The sequence below is a fragment of the Anopheles maculipalpis genome, chromosome 2RL (assembly GCF_943734695.1).
Source record: "Anopheles maculipalpis chromosome 2RL, idAnoMacuDA_375_x, whole genome shotgun sequence".
Taxonomy (NCBI): Eukaryota; Metazoa; Arthropoda; class Insecta; order Diptera; family Culicidae; genus Anopheles; species Anopheles maculipalpis.
Genome location: NC_064871.1, coordinates 28,352,442 through 28,371,548, shown reverse-complemented (window position 1 = coordinate 28,371,548; position 19,107 = coordinate 28,352,442). Strand labels below are relative to the sequence as shown.

Sequence of the window (19,107 nt, the reverse complement as noted above, 5' to 3'; positions counted from 1 at the left end):
ATTGTTGTGGGGGATATTTTTTTGTCGGACACGCCTTCAGACCGCTTGCATCGATCATCATCGTCACAAACCGGCTCGTTTTTGGCCGATGCGGCGCAAAGGGTCTTCATTAGCGCAGTAGATAGTAAAGTTGGAGCAGTATCAGGCCGACGATTAGAAACACCGTGGTGTTCACGATCAGCTCCTTCTTGCGCATCGCCTGGCGGGCTCGCTTCACGTTGTTTAGGTCCTCCTTGAAGAAGTATTTCTTCAGCCCTGGCACGGCAACCTCGAAATACAGACGCCAGCTGTAGTTTCGGTTATCGCAAGGGTACTGTTGGTGGTCTACTGGGCTCATGCTGTCGATGGAAACAATAGAAAGGAGATGGGAAAATGTTAAATCATTTGCAAATTGACCATATATTTGATAAAACACGTTATCTGGGTGGCAAAGTTTAATTGGAAGCATGTGGTTAATGTATTGAATCTTTTCACCACTAATTAATCGTTGTCGTGTGGATAATTACGAGAGTTTTGGAGCTCAAACCACCCTAAACAACTAACTATTGCCTAAACAACGGTAATAACGATTTCGAGCTCATATAAGCTTCTTTGTTTTTTCTCTGTTCTCTGCAACGAAGAGTATGAGGTAAAGCAATTTGAAAAAAAAAATTACCATCATTAACCATCGGAATTCATTAGGAGTTGGAACGTATAATAAACAAACAAAAATGATGCGTGCTTTCCATGAAGCAAGAAACGAAAAAAACATATGACCAAGTGATGATCGTTTTTGCTCTCTCTAAAAGTTTGCCCTCTTAAAACGTTGGCTACTTTTGACCAACTTTTTGTGATGTCTATTCCTTAATTTATATTACTACTGACCAAACTGACTTGTGTGCCGTTGAGTAGTTTCATTACTACATTACATTATAGGCTTTTATGCGCCAAGCAGCCATTTTTTGTTAGTATGCAGACCGCTGCTAAAGCAAACGTTGCATTGCCAACCACAAGCTAGAATGCCCCGGACAGATACTTACGCCAGATACAGGTCCTTCATGTTCTGATTGTCAAAGAAGTATGTGGTGTTGGAGAACTTCTTCACCGTGGCAACGACCTTATCGATCTTCATGTACGTATCGACTAGACGAGGCTTCTCGCCGCGGAACTTCAAGGCCATGTCCATGATGTAAGCGGGCAGATAGTGTAGCACTAACGAGTACAGCCGGAACATGATCTCGTTGCTCGAGGCGAAGGTGATCGGTCGGTAGATCCCCGTCAGGAGCGGATGCTTCTTGCACGCCTTCTCACACTCACGTCTTCGTTCGTCTGTTGGAAGTTGGAAATGGTACCCGCCCGCCAAATAGGTCGTGAAAGTGAATGTTTCTCACATCTGCCGGGTACTGGACACTTACCAAACGTTAGTGGATTGTCGGTGGAGCTGACACAGTTGTACACCAGCAGTTCCGGTTCCTGAGCTCTGGAAAAGGATTATCAACGCACGGTGTAATTAAACCAGCCCAGCTTGAAACTAACGCCTCACGGAGTATATTACCTTTCGATGTATGTTTTCCATCCGACGGCAATGATCGCGTTCGAAACGTAGTCCACCGGCACGGTATCGATCGTCACCTCCGGATCAATGTGGCTCGTGCGGATAAGACCATAGTACCAGCCGATGAACGTGCCGTTTGTGCCGTAGATCGAATCGCACCAGCCGGGTATCGGTTCGTTCAGGCTGGCCATAACGCAGGACGGGCGCACGATCGCGACCGGGAAGTGTTGGCGATATTCGAGCGTTAGCGCTTCGGCGAGCGCCTTCGTGAAGGTGTACGTGTTGGGCCATTTGAGTGAGTACTTGATCACGTCCTGTATCAACTTCTCGTCGTCGAGATTGGCCAGGATCTTTTCCGGGTTACAGTCGATCGGATAGACCCGCTCCTGAATGTGTTCGTCGTAGCTGTTCGAGTATGCCGTTGAAACGTACACGAAACTCTGCGGACGGACGATACAGACAAACGGAAGCAAAGTTGTAATGCTGAAATGGCGCACGGTTTCGCTGAAGTACGTACCTGTAGGTTTTTGGACTGACGGCCTATCTCTAGCGCGGTTCGTGTGCCAGCAAGGTTGATCGTGATTGCTTTGATCATTTCTTCGTCAAACTTTACCGTGGCCGCAATGTGCAGGATGACATTGGTGTGCTCCTTCAGATAGTCCAAGCTTTCCGGGCACAGATCAAAGTTGGGCTTCTCGAGATCGCCTTCGATCACACGAATCCGGTCCTGGTAGTTGGGATTCTTTTTAGCTAAACGTTCGAATATCTAGAAGAGATAGAAGGGTGTTCAGCGTTAGATTCTAAGTAGCCGATTCGTTTATCCGATTTATCTAGATGCTAGCGATCCCTTTCTATTTTCTGTATGCTACATCTAACCGGAGTTACCCAATGTCTCTTCACGTCTGACATCTGAACCAAGCTGTGGCTTGATTGCACAATTAGTGTCCGAACTTTCCCTAGGGGGGTATTCCTGCATGATGCTTACCAGCTTCAAAAGTTCATGGTAAGGTTAACCCTCACAGCAAATGGCGATCAACAAAAACAAAAAAAGGTTGTTAGTGGCACTAAAACAACCACGCATAAGCTTTAAGATTTTCGATGAAAGGCCTCACGGCTGTCGGAAAGTGTCGGCCGAAGCGAAGGGAAATTACTTTCCGTTTCAATAATTAGAAGCCAATCAGATCGGTCAGCGTTGGAGGTGATCGTCTGGCGGCGGGTCCGGGTGTGTATATTAAGCGTTGAGTAAGCGCGCCATGATTATCTTTTCATCCATTTTGTTTAGCGAGAATGACTGTCCCATATTTGCCGCGCACGCCACGTGGCCCTTAGTCCAATTCGATGTGCCTAAGTATGTTATCATCCTGCCCGATCGATCAAAACCCAAATTGCTGACGACCATTTGATGTGTTTATCGTGGAAGTGTTTGGACGCTTGGACGGGCAGCAGTGCACGGTTTGTCAATTTGATTTGTGCTTTCGCGTTGTGCTCGTGTCATGGGTGTTATAGGTCAAAGATCGCTTTACGATTGTTTAATAATTCGGCGTTTATAGTTTAATGGAGAGCAAAATTACATGCACAAGAAAACCATTAATCATTGCTACAATCATCGTTCCATCGTTTCTGGGCCTCTCCTGGGTCTGCTGAGGCAAAGGGTCTGCTGAGGAACTTCATTAATACTCCGTTCTTTTAATATTGTGTTGTGTTAAAAATTGTTATCTTGTGAGCAATTTGAAATGCTTTTTTAAACATGTTTATCTATCAAAACAAGTTTGCGGTTGCTTTTTTTTCTGGTGTTGGTTTGTGTTTGAGCAAAGCTCCACCCGTTTCTTCGAACAGCACAGTCGCCGCTTGCACTAAATTACATTCGCGCGCGGCCAATAAAAAAGGTAACATTTGATTGCCTCGTGCTTAATTGCTATCCATCTAATCAGCTTTACTTTTGCTACTGATGTTGTTGCTTCTCGTTGCAAGTTATGTTAGGTTTGATTTTTAGCACCGATTTCGTCGAATTTCTGCAGTAAAAAAAATTTGTTTCTGTGTGTCTGTTTCTCTCTTATTTCATTCGGTGTGCAAGTAAGAGAGCTGGTGATCTAATGTTAAAGTACAAGCATTGTAGTGTATACTCGTAGTGCATCATATTTAAGATGGGTGCCCGTTCAAGCGACTAAAACCCTTGCGATCTTCGTTTAATTCCTTAAGGAAAATTTTTGTATCCAACGCTTGAAGCAGAGGAGCGAAAAAAGGCTTTACGTTTTTTTTACACATTGTCCTGTAGCGTTTCGGCCACCGGCATGACATAACTGCTAATGGATATCCATTAAAAAATTGTCAGCCTAACTACTACAGCGGAGCCTTAGCTAGCGGTCCGGAGCGGAGTGAGAAGAAAACGTAACAAAAATAATAAAACACTACCCCGTGTACATTAGCCCCCCTTGATATAGCTTATTCCATTTGTCCTCATTTTGCACTGTCGTGTCACTGTCACCGCTCAGCCAACTTTTCACCGATTGAATTCCGTTGTGACGTTTACTTACTACATACATCGGTTGCCGGTTTTGTTTACACGCCGTTCTGGCACACCAGTCGACTAGTTTTGGGTTACCGAAAAGTAACACATTTGTGCCGGTGTGTGTGTGTTTTATCGGTCAATACCGCAAAGGCTTGACAATTAGGGGGTTAGTGAGTCGCGCTGCAGCGAAAGCGATCGTGCAAGATCTGGCTGTCTACTATGACAGGTTCGCACAAGCAAGCGAGTTTGGTGAGGTTAGGTGTGGTTTGAAATTTGGAATTTCTATAAATTCCGGTACTAGTCACGCTACATACAACACACCGTGTCCGGATGTTGTGCAGTAATGGCGTAACGATGATTGGTGGTCGTGCAAAAGCCGTCCCAATGCCTTCCCCCGGGGGAATGGTGGCTAGTTGTCGCTTCCACATCCGACGGGACCGTGCACGATAACGAATGAAAGGGTCATCACTTAACCGACGACGGCTCCATGTCCATGTCAGCCTTGCGTAACGAGGCGGTCACTAAGGCGAATGCACCAAGGTATGGCGAATAAAGATTTTCCTTTTTGTATTTTTTTGGGGTCCCATCACGGTTACCGGATTACGTTTTGTGTCCACAGCGGCGGTTCGAAATTATTCAAAAGAAAACGCAGTGTTTTCCATTGTTTTTCACAGCTCACTGCATTTTGTTGCATCGTGGAGAGAAATGCAATCGGAAGATTCCGACTTCCAACACTACTCTTTGCCTTTCCTCATAGAGAAAAAAGTGTTTGTTTCTTTCCCTTTTAGGTTTCTTCGTACCGTGTTTTTAAGACACCTATATTAAAGGACGTAAGACTTGCAGTTGCCGGTCCTAATATCTAAACGCTCGTGCTATCCGCCGTGCAGGGCATGTGCGACGATTAACACCAAAGAATTGACCGTTTCGGCAATAAACAAAATTAAAACAGTCAAATCGAAGAACAAGAAGGTCAAATCGAAAGTATCACCCCTCGCTGGATGGAGCTTGAAACAACGGCAGAGAAGAGTGGAAAACTGGTTTTATCCGTTAGCTTAAACCACCCCATCCAAAATCGGGGTGAGATTAGGTTAGCTAATATGATTGATTTTGAGAAATGTTCAGCCTCGCGTCACTCTTCACAAGCGGCAATCATTAGTATTAGTGATCGTGTCTAGCGTGAAGAAGGGGACGCATTTAACAACTTAGAAGAAAAAATAAATAGATAAAGACACACACACACACACACACACACACACACACACACACACACACACACACACAAGAAGCATGTGATCAACTGGAATGCGCCATCGCCAAACTGGAGCTTCTTGGAGGACGGTTCGATGGACACGATCAGAAGGCATCATAAAAACTGAACTTTGACACTGTCCCCACAGTTTTAGTATGTGCATACTAAAGCAGGCCCTCCAGCAGGCCAGTATAGCGGTGAACTTTGTTCGTTCGGCTTTCGGCCGTTGGTACACCGATCGGATGCTGCATCGATAATTTATGATGCCCCCTTTCGCATGATCAGGTCCAGGTGGTCCACCTTCAGACAATGGTTCCGTTAGTGGCCCAAGCCACCACTTCTTGGCATTATCAAAAATCAGCCGGCGTACGGTAAGGTACTGTCCTTATGGCTCAAATTGCCCTCTAAATCAGACATCAGACATCAGGATTTGGATAAATGTTTCTTTTTTTAGCTCTCCAGCAAGCAGACGCCATCCCACCGAGTGAGAATTTAAACGATCGTCAACGGCTGAACCTGATCAGTTTCACTACGGTGTGGATCGTTCGAGAAGATGCTTTTTGACCTTCGATATGTGGACCCATTCGGCGTGCGCAGGAGAGTGTTTGAAATGTTTGGACAGAGCGTTAGCATGACGTGATCGCTTTCGTATCGGTTCGCCTGGCGGGTAGCGGTATGAAGGCAATCGCCGAAAAACAAAACAACCAGGAACTGAACATTTGCAAACAGGTTTTCAAGTGCAGCATACCACTTTACTCCTATCAAGCAGTTAGCTCGATAATGTACAAACGCAAAAAGGGTTCGTTTATTTAGCGTTTTACGGATAATTGTCGTTGTTTCCTTCTTTCCATTTACAGCAGATTCGTCTAGATGCTGCTCTATAGTTGGTCCCTTTAAAGTGGTTTGTCTTGATGAGGTGTTTATTGCCTCTGATGTCTGAAATTGGTCATTCAATCCAGGGACCATAAATTTGTTGTGGACCTATGCGTTGTTTCAGGAAATATTTACAAGGGACTAAGGTCCTTATCTTGCTAATGGTAGTATTGAAATTCCATCCATCAGATTACTGTTTCCGATGCTACTACTAACCCAAAGAAACATGAGTACTACTGACCTGGTAGCGAATTGTATAATTTGCAAATGTTGCTACTGAACAGTAGCCGATATGCCGTGCCCGATATGCTATCGGTGTTAGAAGACCAAATTATGGTAATTGTCCCAAGCAGCCCCGAACACAAAAAAAAAGCTATAAAACGGTATCTTCCCCCATAGTTTGCATGCGACAAAACGGCACAACTCATTCATGCTGTTCATTCAAAGTTAGCAGAACTCACTTGCTATAATCATCTGATACGAATGTAAATGTTATGCGAGAAACACACTCCGATGCTGATAGCTTGACACTTTGCAAACGTAAGCTTGATAGTTGCCTTTACGAAGGCAAAGGCAACCATTCTGATGGATTAGGCATAATGAATGTATCGACAAACGGGACAACAGTTTTAGCACAAATTAATTTACACGTTGCTCTACGATTTAGTTACGTCGCGTGCCTTTGTTTTTTGTCCCTAGTACGCGCCACCACTTTCCTTTCTTCTGTCACCATCCTTAATGTTGGTTTAATAAATTTATTCAAATTCGATTCGATTCGTTTGCAGTAGTCTCGAGATCGAATTTTGTTTTTCCTCCATTCTACCTCGAAACAAGGTGGTTGCACTTATGGGTGAATGTTGTGGATCGTAAAATTTGTCTGCCCCTCAGTATTGACCACCATATTGTCTCACAGCTTCCGATCAGCTGTAAGTCCGTACCATCTCTGGCAGGTCCGATGAACCGGTTTCGAATGAAACGAAAGTAAAAACTTCCGCAAACATTTATATTTTCTTTTATTTTTTTTTGTTGGCATCGCTGGATTTGTGTCTGAGGCGAACCAGTTTGGTTCGCTTTCTGCTGGGTAGCTTCCCGAGTCTCGATTATGCAAATTAGTGCGAGGATTCTTTAGTGATTTATCTGTGTCGCTCCTTAATGTTCCAACCGGTCGTGAATCGTGCTCTGGTTCTGGAAAATTTTGCGTTTTTCTGTAGAATAATTAGGCGAGCATGGAAGGCAGATAGAGCAAGGAGCGTATTGACTAACTGGTTAGATCATTAGTGTGCAATCGTGGATCGCGAGTGGCGGAAACTTCCGATACCGTACCGATAGTACTGCGCTCGGATCATTTGTGGATGTGTAAGAAAATGAATTCTCGGCCCCGCCGCCATTTGCTATCAAAACAATGACTGTGCTGTGATGCAATTAACATTCTGTCACTGTCACCAACGGGTGCGCGATCAGGTACGATCAAAGAAGCACGCGCACGCGTTTGGAAACGACAAAGTCGTACCGTCCATGTTTGTGTGCCAGGGTGGGGGAGGATTTTGTACCCCAGGGAAGTAACATCAAGGTTTCGCCATTCGGAATTATGGAGCAGCAAGTAATGTTCTTTATCGCCGCATTAGCTGCAAATTATAATTCCAACTCTCCGTCTTCTAAATATTGGAAGTGGACAACAAAGGTTGCACGCTAGGGTTGGTCGGACGGGGTTGGAAGAATTTGGACGTTTGAATTATTGAATACCGTCGCACGTTAATTAGTCCTTCATCTACGCATCATCTGCAGAACACGTGGTAATTACAGAGGAACTTGCACACACAGACATAGCTTGTAATGGAGTTCCAAAACTCAACCAAATCGATGTCACGAACGGAGCTCATCGTACGATTCATTTCCGGCCGTGATGCAGGTGACCATCGCTTCCATCCGAAACCGTCGCTGAAGCCAAGGTTTCCTTCTTGCCGCTTTTGGGAGCGTTAACTTAGTGACTGCAGTGACCTACTGCTAACGGCAAAAACGGAAGAACTAGTTAAGACCTTTTCCGCCACTAGCATAACTCATGCACCGTTTCATCGTATCAGCTCGTGTAGGACGGCTGCTACTGGACATAAAAGCAATTAATATTTTGAGAAAACAAATCGGATGACGAGGCATGCGTGTGATTCGTCTTCTAAAGTACTTGAGATTGCTTTTAAGGGCCGTTCTGAAGCATTGTCTGGTGCCCAATAGGACATCGGATCATGTTTATGCTCACTAGGTAAACATTCACTTCTTTTGTTTTTGATTGTCTTTGACCTCACACGATCAATCATCCTCGTACGACAACTTCTTCAGAAACGCTGTTACATTCTTGCATCTTGTACTGATCAACATCGATCAACCTTCGACCTCCCACCGTGTTTGGGGGTTTGTGCTGTTTAGTTCGTTTGCTGTGCCTTACCGGACACTGAAGATCAATTTGTGTTTCAACCATCTCTTTGAGACATCTCACTTTCTCACTCTCCCGTGGCAGCAGAAAGCTCGTTTTCCGGATTGTTGCTTCACGCGGCTGGTAGCCAAAAAAAGCCAAGGAACGCGTTTTGAACCTCGAGCTCGATTGCTTAATACATTCGCGGGTGAGGCCAAACGTAATCGACGAACTGAGAAATTGATTTGATAGTCACGATTGACCGACTACTTTCGCGGCATTTGTGCGGCGTTCGCTTTGCCGTGGTGTGATTGAAGCTTAGTTGATTGATTGGCGAACGGTTCAGCATCACCACAATGTACCACAAGAGCACAAGCGGGGTTAAGCAAGCAGAAGGAACAGGTGAACATTTATATATGTGTTTATATAAAAAAAAGTGTAAAAGGGTGATGAAAGAAGTCAGAGTGCGAAATTAGTTCGCCTTATTAGCTCGCGTAGACGCTGCCGAGGCGATTTAGCAAACGCTAGCCGCGTCCGTGGGAGGTTGTTGATTTATGACAGTTGTAGAAACTCGACCAAACTTGCCACCGTTGCAGAGATGGTCAGTTACATATAGCTCGAACCGAGTGCTGTACGTTAGTACCTCAAGATAGCGACTATCAACACACACACACAAACACACATGCGGAGCACATTTTCGCTAGAATAGTGCCAAGTTGTGGTGGTGCTTAAGTGCTCCACAAATGGGGGCAATGCTATAAGGCGAGTTGGACAACTTTTCAAACCACCTGTTGCCGACATTTATATGCTTTTGGTCGAATGGCTCGATCTCCCTTAGGGGGCTTCGCGATACATTCCTTCTTCCACAGGCAATGGAACCTTGGAAGTTTGGATCTGCAAGCGAAGATAGAGGGCAAAATCTTAGTGCTTGCGTGATCCAAAATACTGCGACAAAATGACTCTGATGACTCTCTGCACACTGTCAAACGGTAGCCAAAGGAGTGAATCAGTGTGGTAGCGTAAGGGAATGTTTTATTACCACACGTTAATTGTGAGGTACGATTTGTACGACTGCGGCCTGCGGTGGTGGGTGCGGAGGGCTGGCTGAAAGATCAATATAAGTGCACCTGTACGGACAGGAGACTATTTGAACGGGCCATAAATATTAGCAATCGTTTAAATGGTCGATGGCGATCGCGTTTGAAACGGTCGTTTACACGCCAAGTTTTATTGCCTGGCAATGTATTGTTTGTAAACAGTTTTTATTGATTGAATGCAGACGAATTGCAACCGCATGTTTAGGTGCACCGGCCATGCAAACCGTTGGAGTGGTATTTATTTTCCGAAGTGTAACCTAAGTGTCAGCACCGAGAGTGCGCCCGTGCGTGCAGAATTCAAATAAATAATTTGTTTTATATGTTAAATAATATTGAAAAAAAAATCCACTAACTCAAATCTGTTAACAACGCAACGGGATCGTTAGTGTAGTGTGACATCACACAAACAAATAGAAGATCGAAAAATCCCTCTTCCAGCACTAATCGTCTGATCGCTAGATGAAGAAATTCACACCACACTGGGTTGCTTCGGATGCTTTCATCAGCTCCACCACACACCATTTTTCATCGGATGCGCCTATCGGACAACGCGCTCCTCGATTCGTCTCAAAGCTCCATTATTTGTGAGATTTGTTTTCCACGATAAAGGAACACACACATAAACACACACACACACACACACACACATAGACGCACGCCCCTCGCATTGTTTATGCAATCTTCCTAAAAAAAAACGATCACTTCAAACTCGTTAATCGATGTCCATAAGCAAACAAGAGATTTCAATGCTCGAGCAGTAGCGACGAACCTGCAGTTTAGCGACGAACGTTTGTAGGATGGTAGAACAATGGGTGGCAAAACAAATAATTCTCACCCAGAATATTCTCATGAAAACGATGAAATCAGAGCTGAGTAGATGAATGATGAATGTTTAAAATGGAATAATATCTGACACTGCTAAGCAAGAGGCGGCAGGTCTCCGCACAGAACGGGTGCCCTCGCATGCCACTGTTTGTTCGTGTTTCCGATCGCAATCGCTTGACGTTTTTTCCACTATTTATCTTTCCTCTCTCCAAGTGTGTGAGGGGGGGGGGGGAATAAGCGGAAGGTGGTCGACGTTCGAGGAGGCCACCTTCATACTTTACACGAGTGTGCTCGAGAGCTGTAGAGATCGATCTCACCCGATTACCAATGGAAGGGCCGTGCATTGATCTAGGTGATGGCGCCAAATAGTTGTGGAAAAAAACAACAACAGATATCTCCCCATCATGCTCGCTAGAACTAGAGCGAATGTGTTGGCGGCCTCCGTATAAGGTGCCAGCTACAGAAAAGGAATCCCATTCTGGCCGCAAAAGGGTTGCCAAGACCTTGCTGTCAACTGAGCATGCGCGCAGCGTCTTGACCCAGTGATCCGAACGGGTCAACCAGCACAGAGAGCCCAGCGCCGATCGTGCACGTAACGCCGTCACAGGTGCGTAACGGCGACAAAAGATAACTGTGAGAAATATCAGGGTCAAACGGTGATGCGATGATAAATCAAACACCGACCGGTTAAAATCGTCTCCGGTGACAACGGTGGCAATAGTTGGTGTCGATTTTTTTTATATTTTGCATAGCGCAAACTTCATACACTTTTGGAAGTTACGCGTCAGTTTTTTTTTGTGATGGATACACTCCCCCAACAGTTTGACCTCGACCGGAGCAATCTGTGGCAATCGGGTCGAAACTACGCCGTAATACCCGTGTGTTTGCTTAGTGCCGAATCGAGGAGTACGGTGTAAGTGTCCTATTTATGCGTAAAAACCCCCCAACATCAGCATACTGATTGATGCTTTCTGCCTGAATACCGTTTCATCCCTTTGCGGGCAGATTGGGAATGAGTTATTTGTGTGTGTGTGTGTGTTTGTGTGTGTGTGTACTGAACGCACGTTACCATGCATGAAACATCTTCCATCAATAAAGTTACGGTCTAAGTATCCAGGACGGCTTATGTTGCCGGTTCGGGGTGTCACTTTTCCCTTTTCACGTCGGCATCAGCAGCAGCATGATCATGGGCGACGACACGATCATCACCATCATGATGGAGGAGCGTCGTCAGCCATAGCCTGCTGCATAATCAATAATTGTGTAACACGTGTTAATTGTTTCGCGCCTACTTTTCGCTTTCTGTTCCGTTTGTGCTCCACGGTCGGGAAACTGGGTGCACGCCGTTACGATGGGGAAGAAGTCTAACATTGACTTTGCAGGGCGCTGGAAAGGGGGCGAACAGCAGGGTTGATAGGTCCCGCCGAAAAAAAAAAAAAAAAACAAAACAAAAACAATACACGGCCACAAAACTGTTGCCGATAAAAATTGTGCCAGCCGTAGAAAGTGTTTGCCCGTTCGCCTCTAATGAGGTCGTGTTTATACTGTTGTGCCCTAGCTGTGACTCATGTGTCCGGTGTCTCATGTAGGTTTTGGTAAAAGTGCTTAACGACCTTACGACAAACGTAATTGCCAAGTTAAGATAGGGAAAAAAAGAGTTAAACGGAAGCAGGGTGCCATTATGAATATGGAATATTGGCCAGTTTCAAGCAGCCAATCCATTATGGATGAACCTGATGATTGGCGGTGGCATTTCCGCTAGTTTTTTTTTGGGCGAATTAGCTTTTCTTGCTAATTATTTTTGTGTGTATCGCTCAAAGCTTCAGCTAATCCTTGAGCAACTCAGTGACTTTGGCTCTTAACGTTCGATATTCGCTCTTATCGCTTCACTTTCGATGTGTGCGGGCAGGATCGTTGAATTTTCCACAACGTGACTGACTTTCAATTTCGCTCTAACGAACTGTAAACTTATGATAAAAATATCTTTGATAAAATGTTTTGCAGTTTCTGTAACTCTACCTCGGGGGATTTGACTATTTGACAACATCTCAAAATCTCTTCTTCAGTCTTCTTGAACTATTCGTCCTAACTATCGACATTTTAAGAGAGCTTTCGCAAGCGTTCGAACCCTAATCTGACTAGACGACTTGCCGCCCGTACTCTCCAGCCACAGATGCACAAACAAACTTTGCCGCCGTTCATAATGCAATCGGCGTCAGATTACGGCAGTAAAGTCACGCATTGCGTAACGCTCAAAATGGAGCTCGCGGGCTGAGGCTGGCATGATCGGAACGGATGCGGCCATTTGATTGAAAGCCCCTTTTGGATGCGGTCTTGGCGATATAGGTCCCCATTAAGACGGAACGGAGGAATATGGAATCAAGCCAGGCCACGGTTACGTCCAGCTCTACTCACCGGCGATGCGCAAAGTGTCTTGATGCGCTGCTCTGGCAGCGTGTTCTTTTTCTCGCGCACCATCAAAATCACTTCCTTCACTTCGCACGTTCTGTTCGGGATGGCACGATCACGCGATTCGATGTGGTGAAAATACAGATGAGATCGAGGGAGGAAAAAAAAAAGAAGAGAAACGAAACAAAACAGTGATGAGTGGTGATGCTCCAACGAAGAAAAACGGGGAAAAATGTCGACGGTGTGTGTGGCAGGATCGTTGGAACCACAGTGCCTTTGGGTTTCTCTTACCGAAGCAGCTTTTCCACCACGATCTTCCCGATGAAGCCGGTACCACCGGTCACGAACACCACCTTGTCGCGATAGAACTCACTTATGCCGGACATGATTGTGCCGGGGCTGTATCCCTTACTGTTCGGTAAGCAATGCTACGGGGACGCTTCTTAAAACACACACTCAGTTGGGCCACACAAAAACGGCCCTGCTTATGCTTTAAGGCTCACACTTAAACAGCTGCAGAGCGATCACCAGCAACTCACGTGATATGTATCACCACTTCGTGACTCTTAATGTTCACAACATTCAACCAAACTAAACGTTCTTAAAAAAAAAAAAAGACACCAATATCCCCAGAGCATCCACCTGAGGCTGCTCTAGCACCACACGCATCAACACCGCCCGTTCACGTTCACGCTATTTCGTATATCACTTCGGATTTTCTTTCTTCTTGTGCTTTGTGGAGCTGACCAACCACCCGTTCAGTCCGACCGCTGGCAATGATCTGACGGTACGGTGTCCCAAAACGACCGTGCGCACCTAATGCGGCGCGAGCGCAGAGTAGAAGTCGCACCAAACACCGACGCTACCTTTATTCGTGGGAAATGACGTCCGGTGCCGGCCTTCCTTTCGGTTGGCGCATTAGGCTGGGAGTCGATCCGCTGGGGGAGGCGAGTTTTGTGTGTGTGTGTGTGTGACTATGCTAGAAATTAGCTGTGGCTAGCATGTCGTGATACGTCTGATTTGAACGAATGATGTACAGGATAGTACGAAGGCATGAACAAAGAAAGAGTAGAATGGGGACGAAAAGAAACGAAATGAAGGTTAGGATTTTTGAGCTTTTTTTGTTGGTCCATGTTTCGGTACATGCGAATTGGGCGACCTGTTGTACTACTACGGCACGTATGGTAGTTGGATGACTTTCAGCATTTTGGCCCTAAAGCTGAGCAAGATTGATTCTCACAGTCAACTTAAGTAGATCAATTTGAAAGCTCTTCCACTGCGTACGATGAGGAGACTTTGAACGCTAGTCACATGAGAATCAATGGACGACTTCAGGCAGTTGTGGTGCTCGTTGCTTTTGTATACAATTTACCTTTATTTACAATGCTTTATTGTTTGATAAAGCGACAAACAGGGAAGGAAGCTCCAGTGCGTTACTGCAAAACTGGAGTAATATAAGTCACCCGATAAATATTATTATTTACATCAGACCTTTTTTTTTGCTATCCAACTTCATTGCCGTTTATGTAAGCCTTCCTCCTTTTTTCCTTTTGTATCGGAAACCAAAACCCAGCTTTGGATATTAAACAGTGTGCGAAACAGAGCTTCCGGTTACTGGGTCGGTCAGGTGCAGGCGCCTCTAAACGAACGCTTTTAGAGCTGCATTTCGTGGTCTCTCCGTGTATTGGTGTACAAGCGAAAAACATTGCAATTGTTGCTGTCGGGTAAACGGTGCCAACGATAAGTTTATTGGCGAATGGGCCTGTTGGGTCATCCTCCTACTGCCGGGCAGCTCGATGTCGGCGTTGGCCCACCGTTACGGTAACGCTTTATGACAGGTGCGTAGATGAACAATTTCATCGCAAAAGGCCACAGATTGCAACAGGCTTGCGGATTCGAGCATTTCTAGACCGAAAAAGTCTTCACCGCCGTCCCAAAAATGGAATCCACCGGAGCATATCGGACAAGTAGTACAATTACATAGCACGCCCAATACAAAAGTAGGATGAAATGTACAGAATATAGCATTATTTTAAAGAGTTTTTTGGTAGCTTTGTTTTCTTGTTGTCACACGGTTTCCACTAGACTGTTGGAGGCTGATGGAGAAAATTCGTATCGCACACACATCGGATTTCCTTCGTGCGTGAACTCCACCCAATGACGAACCGAAATGGTGAAATACGATCACCACCCCATAGGGTGGGGGGGGGGGGGAAGGTAAATGGGTGGCTTTTGTTTTGTACCGATATGTTAATAAGCCAATTATAGGATCACGGTTGAGTGAAATGGGTGGCCTTCTAAATAGTGGTAGTAGCCAAAATGACACAATTTGGCAGGGAACAGCACACACCATCATAATCTCAACATTCGCTGGGAGTATTTGCTCTCTTCATTAAGAATGCAGACAGTAAATAAATAATGAACGGTTATCGATATTTTCGAAGGACTAGCAGCGTAAAAAGAGGCAAATAATTCGCATCAATAACACAGAGGATCATCGCTTCACCGCGCGGTTCTAACTGTCAATCATCTTTGGGACAACAGTTCCAAAGTCATTGTCTGAAATTCTTGACCAGCTTCTTCGCCCCTCACACTGCTTGTTCCGTCGTGCCGAACAATCTAAGGACGCACCACACACAAACATCTGTAGTAGTAGTGTTGGGGAGGTGTTCTGCTGCCAGTTCAACGTACAGAACTAGTGACGCCATTTGTCGTGTGCGTTGCGTCTTTACAGTGCGCCGATGCATACCAAATAGTTTCATTAAAGAGGAACGCGAAATCCCCCACTGGACAGTAGCGGAGCAGTGTGGACCATAATTATAGGATCACTTGCGTAAAACTAAAGATCAGTATGAGCCACCGTTTAACCTTGGAAAAAAAGGGGTGAATTGATCCGACTGCAACAGTTTCTAGTTCTAGTTGCAAACAAAAAAGCTTACCATCAATGTCAAAATTAATCAGATGCATTTGGCATCTAACTTTCCGATGTGTTTCCTACAACGTCATCGTTCCTGATGAGTGGAATATCCTGTAATTTTACTCCCGGTAGGAGTAACCCGCCCGCAGCCAGGAAACGATCGATTGTAATTAGTATTGCTTAATGTTATCTGCTGGCATGGAGTACGTTAATAACCTTCCAGAAGGTCGCTCGTAAGTAGCGGTCGATAGATAAACACGATCGTACGATCGTACGAGTCGTTCGTGGTTTTGTGAACCACTACTTCTACTTCTTTTACGTGCGGGAATATTTCATGGTTTCAAATTTTAAGCAGCTTTTGTCCAGTTGCTCGATTGTACCGTACCGTACAACACACAGAGGCAGGTCCCCTTCACAGATGGGGAGGTACATAGAAAGAAAAACATGCACGTTGGTGACGCACTGTCGGTTAATTTTCGGTCGCCTATGATCGAATAACTTACCGAAGCTAATGTGAGACTCTGCACGTAATAAGCCGTGCTGCTGTGGGAAGTTTTTCATTGCCTAATTTTAACCGTACGGATAGCAGATTTAGTTTTTGTAGTTTTTGTAACGTACTGAAGTTCTAGCGTGTGTCATGACATCCAAGAATTAATTACCTTCTGGCGTTGGGCTTAGCGTGCCATTTTTTGTTGCTGCTCTTTTCTCTATCGTTCGTGGTATATTTTGTCGAACGTATCATTTTCGTCAGCAATGATCGAACGTGAGTTGACGATCTTTTTGGTAAGAAGGTTTTTTTTTTTACTTGTACTAATGACTCGTTTGTGCCTGCAGTGATTCGGTTTGTACTTTTTTGAACGCAGGGTGTTTGGTTTTTGGGGCTCGTACTATCTCAAAGTTCACCAAAGAGAACGTTTTGGGTACGAGGGACAGCTCAATGACAGTATCCGGACGCCCGTGCTGAGAGTTAAGCGACTGAATGTGGGACAGCAAGATACAGCCAGTCAGTCAGTCACTCGTCCAAAGTCCGATCGAGGGTTTAATCTATTACATTCTATTACACCGAAAACCGGCTTCTGGTGCCCCGTGCTAGAACGCATTTGTTTTGAAGCCAGTTTTGCATCCGAAAGATTCCAGTTCCGCTTAGGTAATTATTTGTACGTCAAAGTTCTGTGCGTTGTGTTTTTGATCTCCTATCGGTGGTGGTGCTGGTGGTGACGTAAATTAAGCTGGCGCTTAGCAATTCCAGTTTGTTGCATTGTTTATTGATCGTTTGTTGTTTGGCAAACGCGAAGGGCTAAGGGAATATTTTGAAAACGGAGTCTGTTCTGTTGACGCATGGCGCATGGCTCCGTTGCATAATAATGGGAACATTTTTATTTGTATTGCACATTCTTAACACATTGTGATTTATTTAAGTATCTTGATCGAGAGGAGTAATAGCAATCACCAGTTCCTGTACTGATTCTCGCAAACTGCAGAAAATTCCTACAAAACTTTAAGCTGCATTCATGATATTAGAAAGCTCTTGATCAATACATGCAAAAAACCTCCAAGGCGATCGTCCGATACGTCAGGTCTGTTAGTCATAAACACAACACTTAACATTGACCAATAAATCCTACAGTTACTGAACAGACTCAAAACAGCATCTGCAAATTTTGTCTTTCGTTAGCTGGAATATCTAATGGTTGCCGAAAAGAAAAGGATTGGTGCCAAAATTCGGCACCTTCCGCAAGGAAGATTCCGAAGTTCAGGGTCATCGTATCGTACTGCTTTGGCATTTAATTATCTGGGCGGTAACCATCAATACAGGTGTTCTGGCGTTTCCATCACCTCGCCACCATCAAACGCGCGATGTTTTGTTTTCTCCCGTTGTGAATTTCCGGCTCACGGCTCTGTCCGAAAACCGGTCACCATCGGGGGTTGATCGCGTGAGGAATCTGATTATGCAAAATCCAATCATTGAGGGTGCAGGCCTATGCTGCGGCACGACCCCACACACATACTACGCAAGCTAGGAGGAGAAAATTTATTTTCCCTCCTGCACGAATTCGTTGATCCTCCGGTGATGCGGTGCAACAAATCAAGTTCAAAACATTAGCATGAATGTTCTCGATGGAATGCCGTACGATGGGTACCAGATTGTGATGTGTGAGTTTGTTCCTGTAGATGACGCCGGCCGTTGTCGGATTACAAGCGCACCGCACAATCGGATCGCCTGGCCTGGTGGATCTTCCGTAACGGTTTGAGATGTTTATCTTGCAATATCTACCACTGGACGGTGTGGGTTGTGATCGTTTTGGTGTATTTTTTATGAGCGAGTAACCTTAACCATGAAAAAAATACTCGACCCGGCTGTGTATGGTTTGATCTGTAGCGGGGGCTTATGCGGGGCTCTCTAGGTTGGTTGGCTTAAAATGAAGTTTTCTTTTTGTCCTATTAATATTAACGTCATCGGCGGTGGGTTTATGAGAGACGCCTTTTGTATTATTAAAACGTTGATATTGAGCATCGTGTGCGTGTGTGCGTGTTTGGATCCCTGGACAAACAGTATCGCTTTCATGCTCAATTTGTCCGGGCGGTTTGTGGGAGACGCATCGATCGCGTGATTTAGACCTTCGGGCTGGGCCGCATTTATTAGTGCGACATTTGATGCATTCGGTGAAGGGATTTTGGTCAAGGTTGCCCTAGCTTCTCAGTCGATTAGAAAAACGGGCTTGAAAAGATATGGGAAAAACTAGCCGAGTGAAACTCAACGGTCAGATGCGCAACAGAGTTGAGTATCTCGTTCAAAAAATCATTTGAATTTCCTTGGAAAAGGGTTTTTACGCTGACCTTTGAGCCAGCAATATAGCTTCTTACGCGCGAAAAGGCATGCAGCGGTGAAGCTTACTAAATGGGGCTGGATTTACACTACATTGAACGATGTGACATTGGCGTTAAGTACATACGGAATGGGAGAGATAGATTGTTCGAGCATCGAGCTGCAGAAGGAGCATATGTGAGTGTGTTTTTGTTTTGTCCAAAGCTTACACCGCATCCTTTCTGCAGACTTCCGGAATGAGCTGGCGTTTGGCTTTTAGCATAAATTATCGAACTAGTTTGTGGCCCGGCGCACAATAATGGACGGTGGTTACCACGTATGAAGGTCGTTTTTTGTTTCATGGATTAAATTGTTCATGCAGTGATTAATGACCTTAAAAAGCAACAACACAACACTTTCTGCTAATCAACGTTGGTTTAACATTGCGGCGGACACCTCATTTGGTATCGATTTTATTGTG

At 45.0% G+C, this 19,107-nt stretch overlaps 2 protein-coding genes across 2 annotated transcripts in view; one reads left to right on the top strand and one right to left on the bottom strand.

Annotated features, from left to right (window-relative positions):
* Nucleotides 1–19,107, top strand: part of LOC126557820 (splicing factor ESS-2 homolog) — a 126,758-nt gene that overhangs the window by 73,754 nt on the left and 33,897 nt on the right. The window lies entirely within an intron of this gene.
* Nucleotides 104–13,292, bottom strand: LOC126557882 (fatty acyl-CoA reductase 1-like). Its single transcript, XM_050213790.1, has 7 exons — nt 13,195–13,292; nt 12,910–13,000; nt 2,052–2,300; nt 1,535–1,974; nt 1,395–1,459; nt 1,020–1,308; nt 104–338 (listed from the first exon to the last, which is right to left on the bottom strand). Exons 1-7 carry the CDS (start codon nt 13,287–13,289, stop codon nt 110–112), a joined length of 1,458 nt encoding a protein of 485 aa, XP_050069747.1. The 5' UTR covers nt 13,290–13,292; the 3' UTR covers nt 104–109.

Excerpts from the sequence above, each read along its gene's own strand:
- LOC126557882 (XM_050213790.1), bottom strand. The coding sequence starts at position 13,289 with ATGTCCGGCATAAGTGAGTTCTATCGCGACAAGGTGGTGTTCGTGACC. Across the intron at positions 1,309-1,394 it reads CGACAATCCACTAACGTTTG|ACGAACGAAGACGTGAGTGT; the intron begins GTAAGTGTCCAG and ends AACTTCCAACAG. Across the intron at positions 339-1,019 it reads ATGAAGGACCTGTATCTGGC|CATGAGCCCAGTAGACCACC; the intron begins GTAAGTATCTGT and ends TTCCATCGACAG.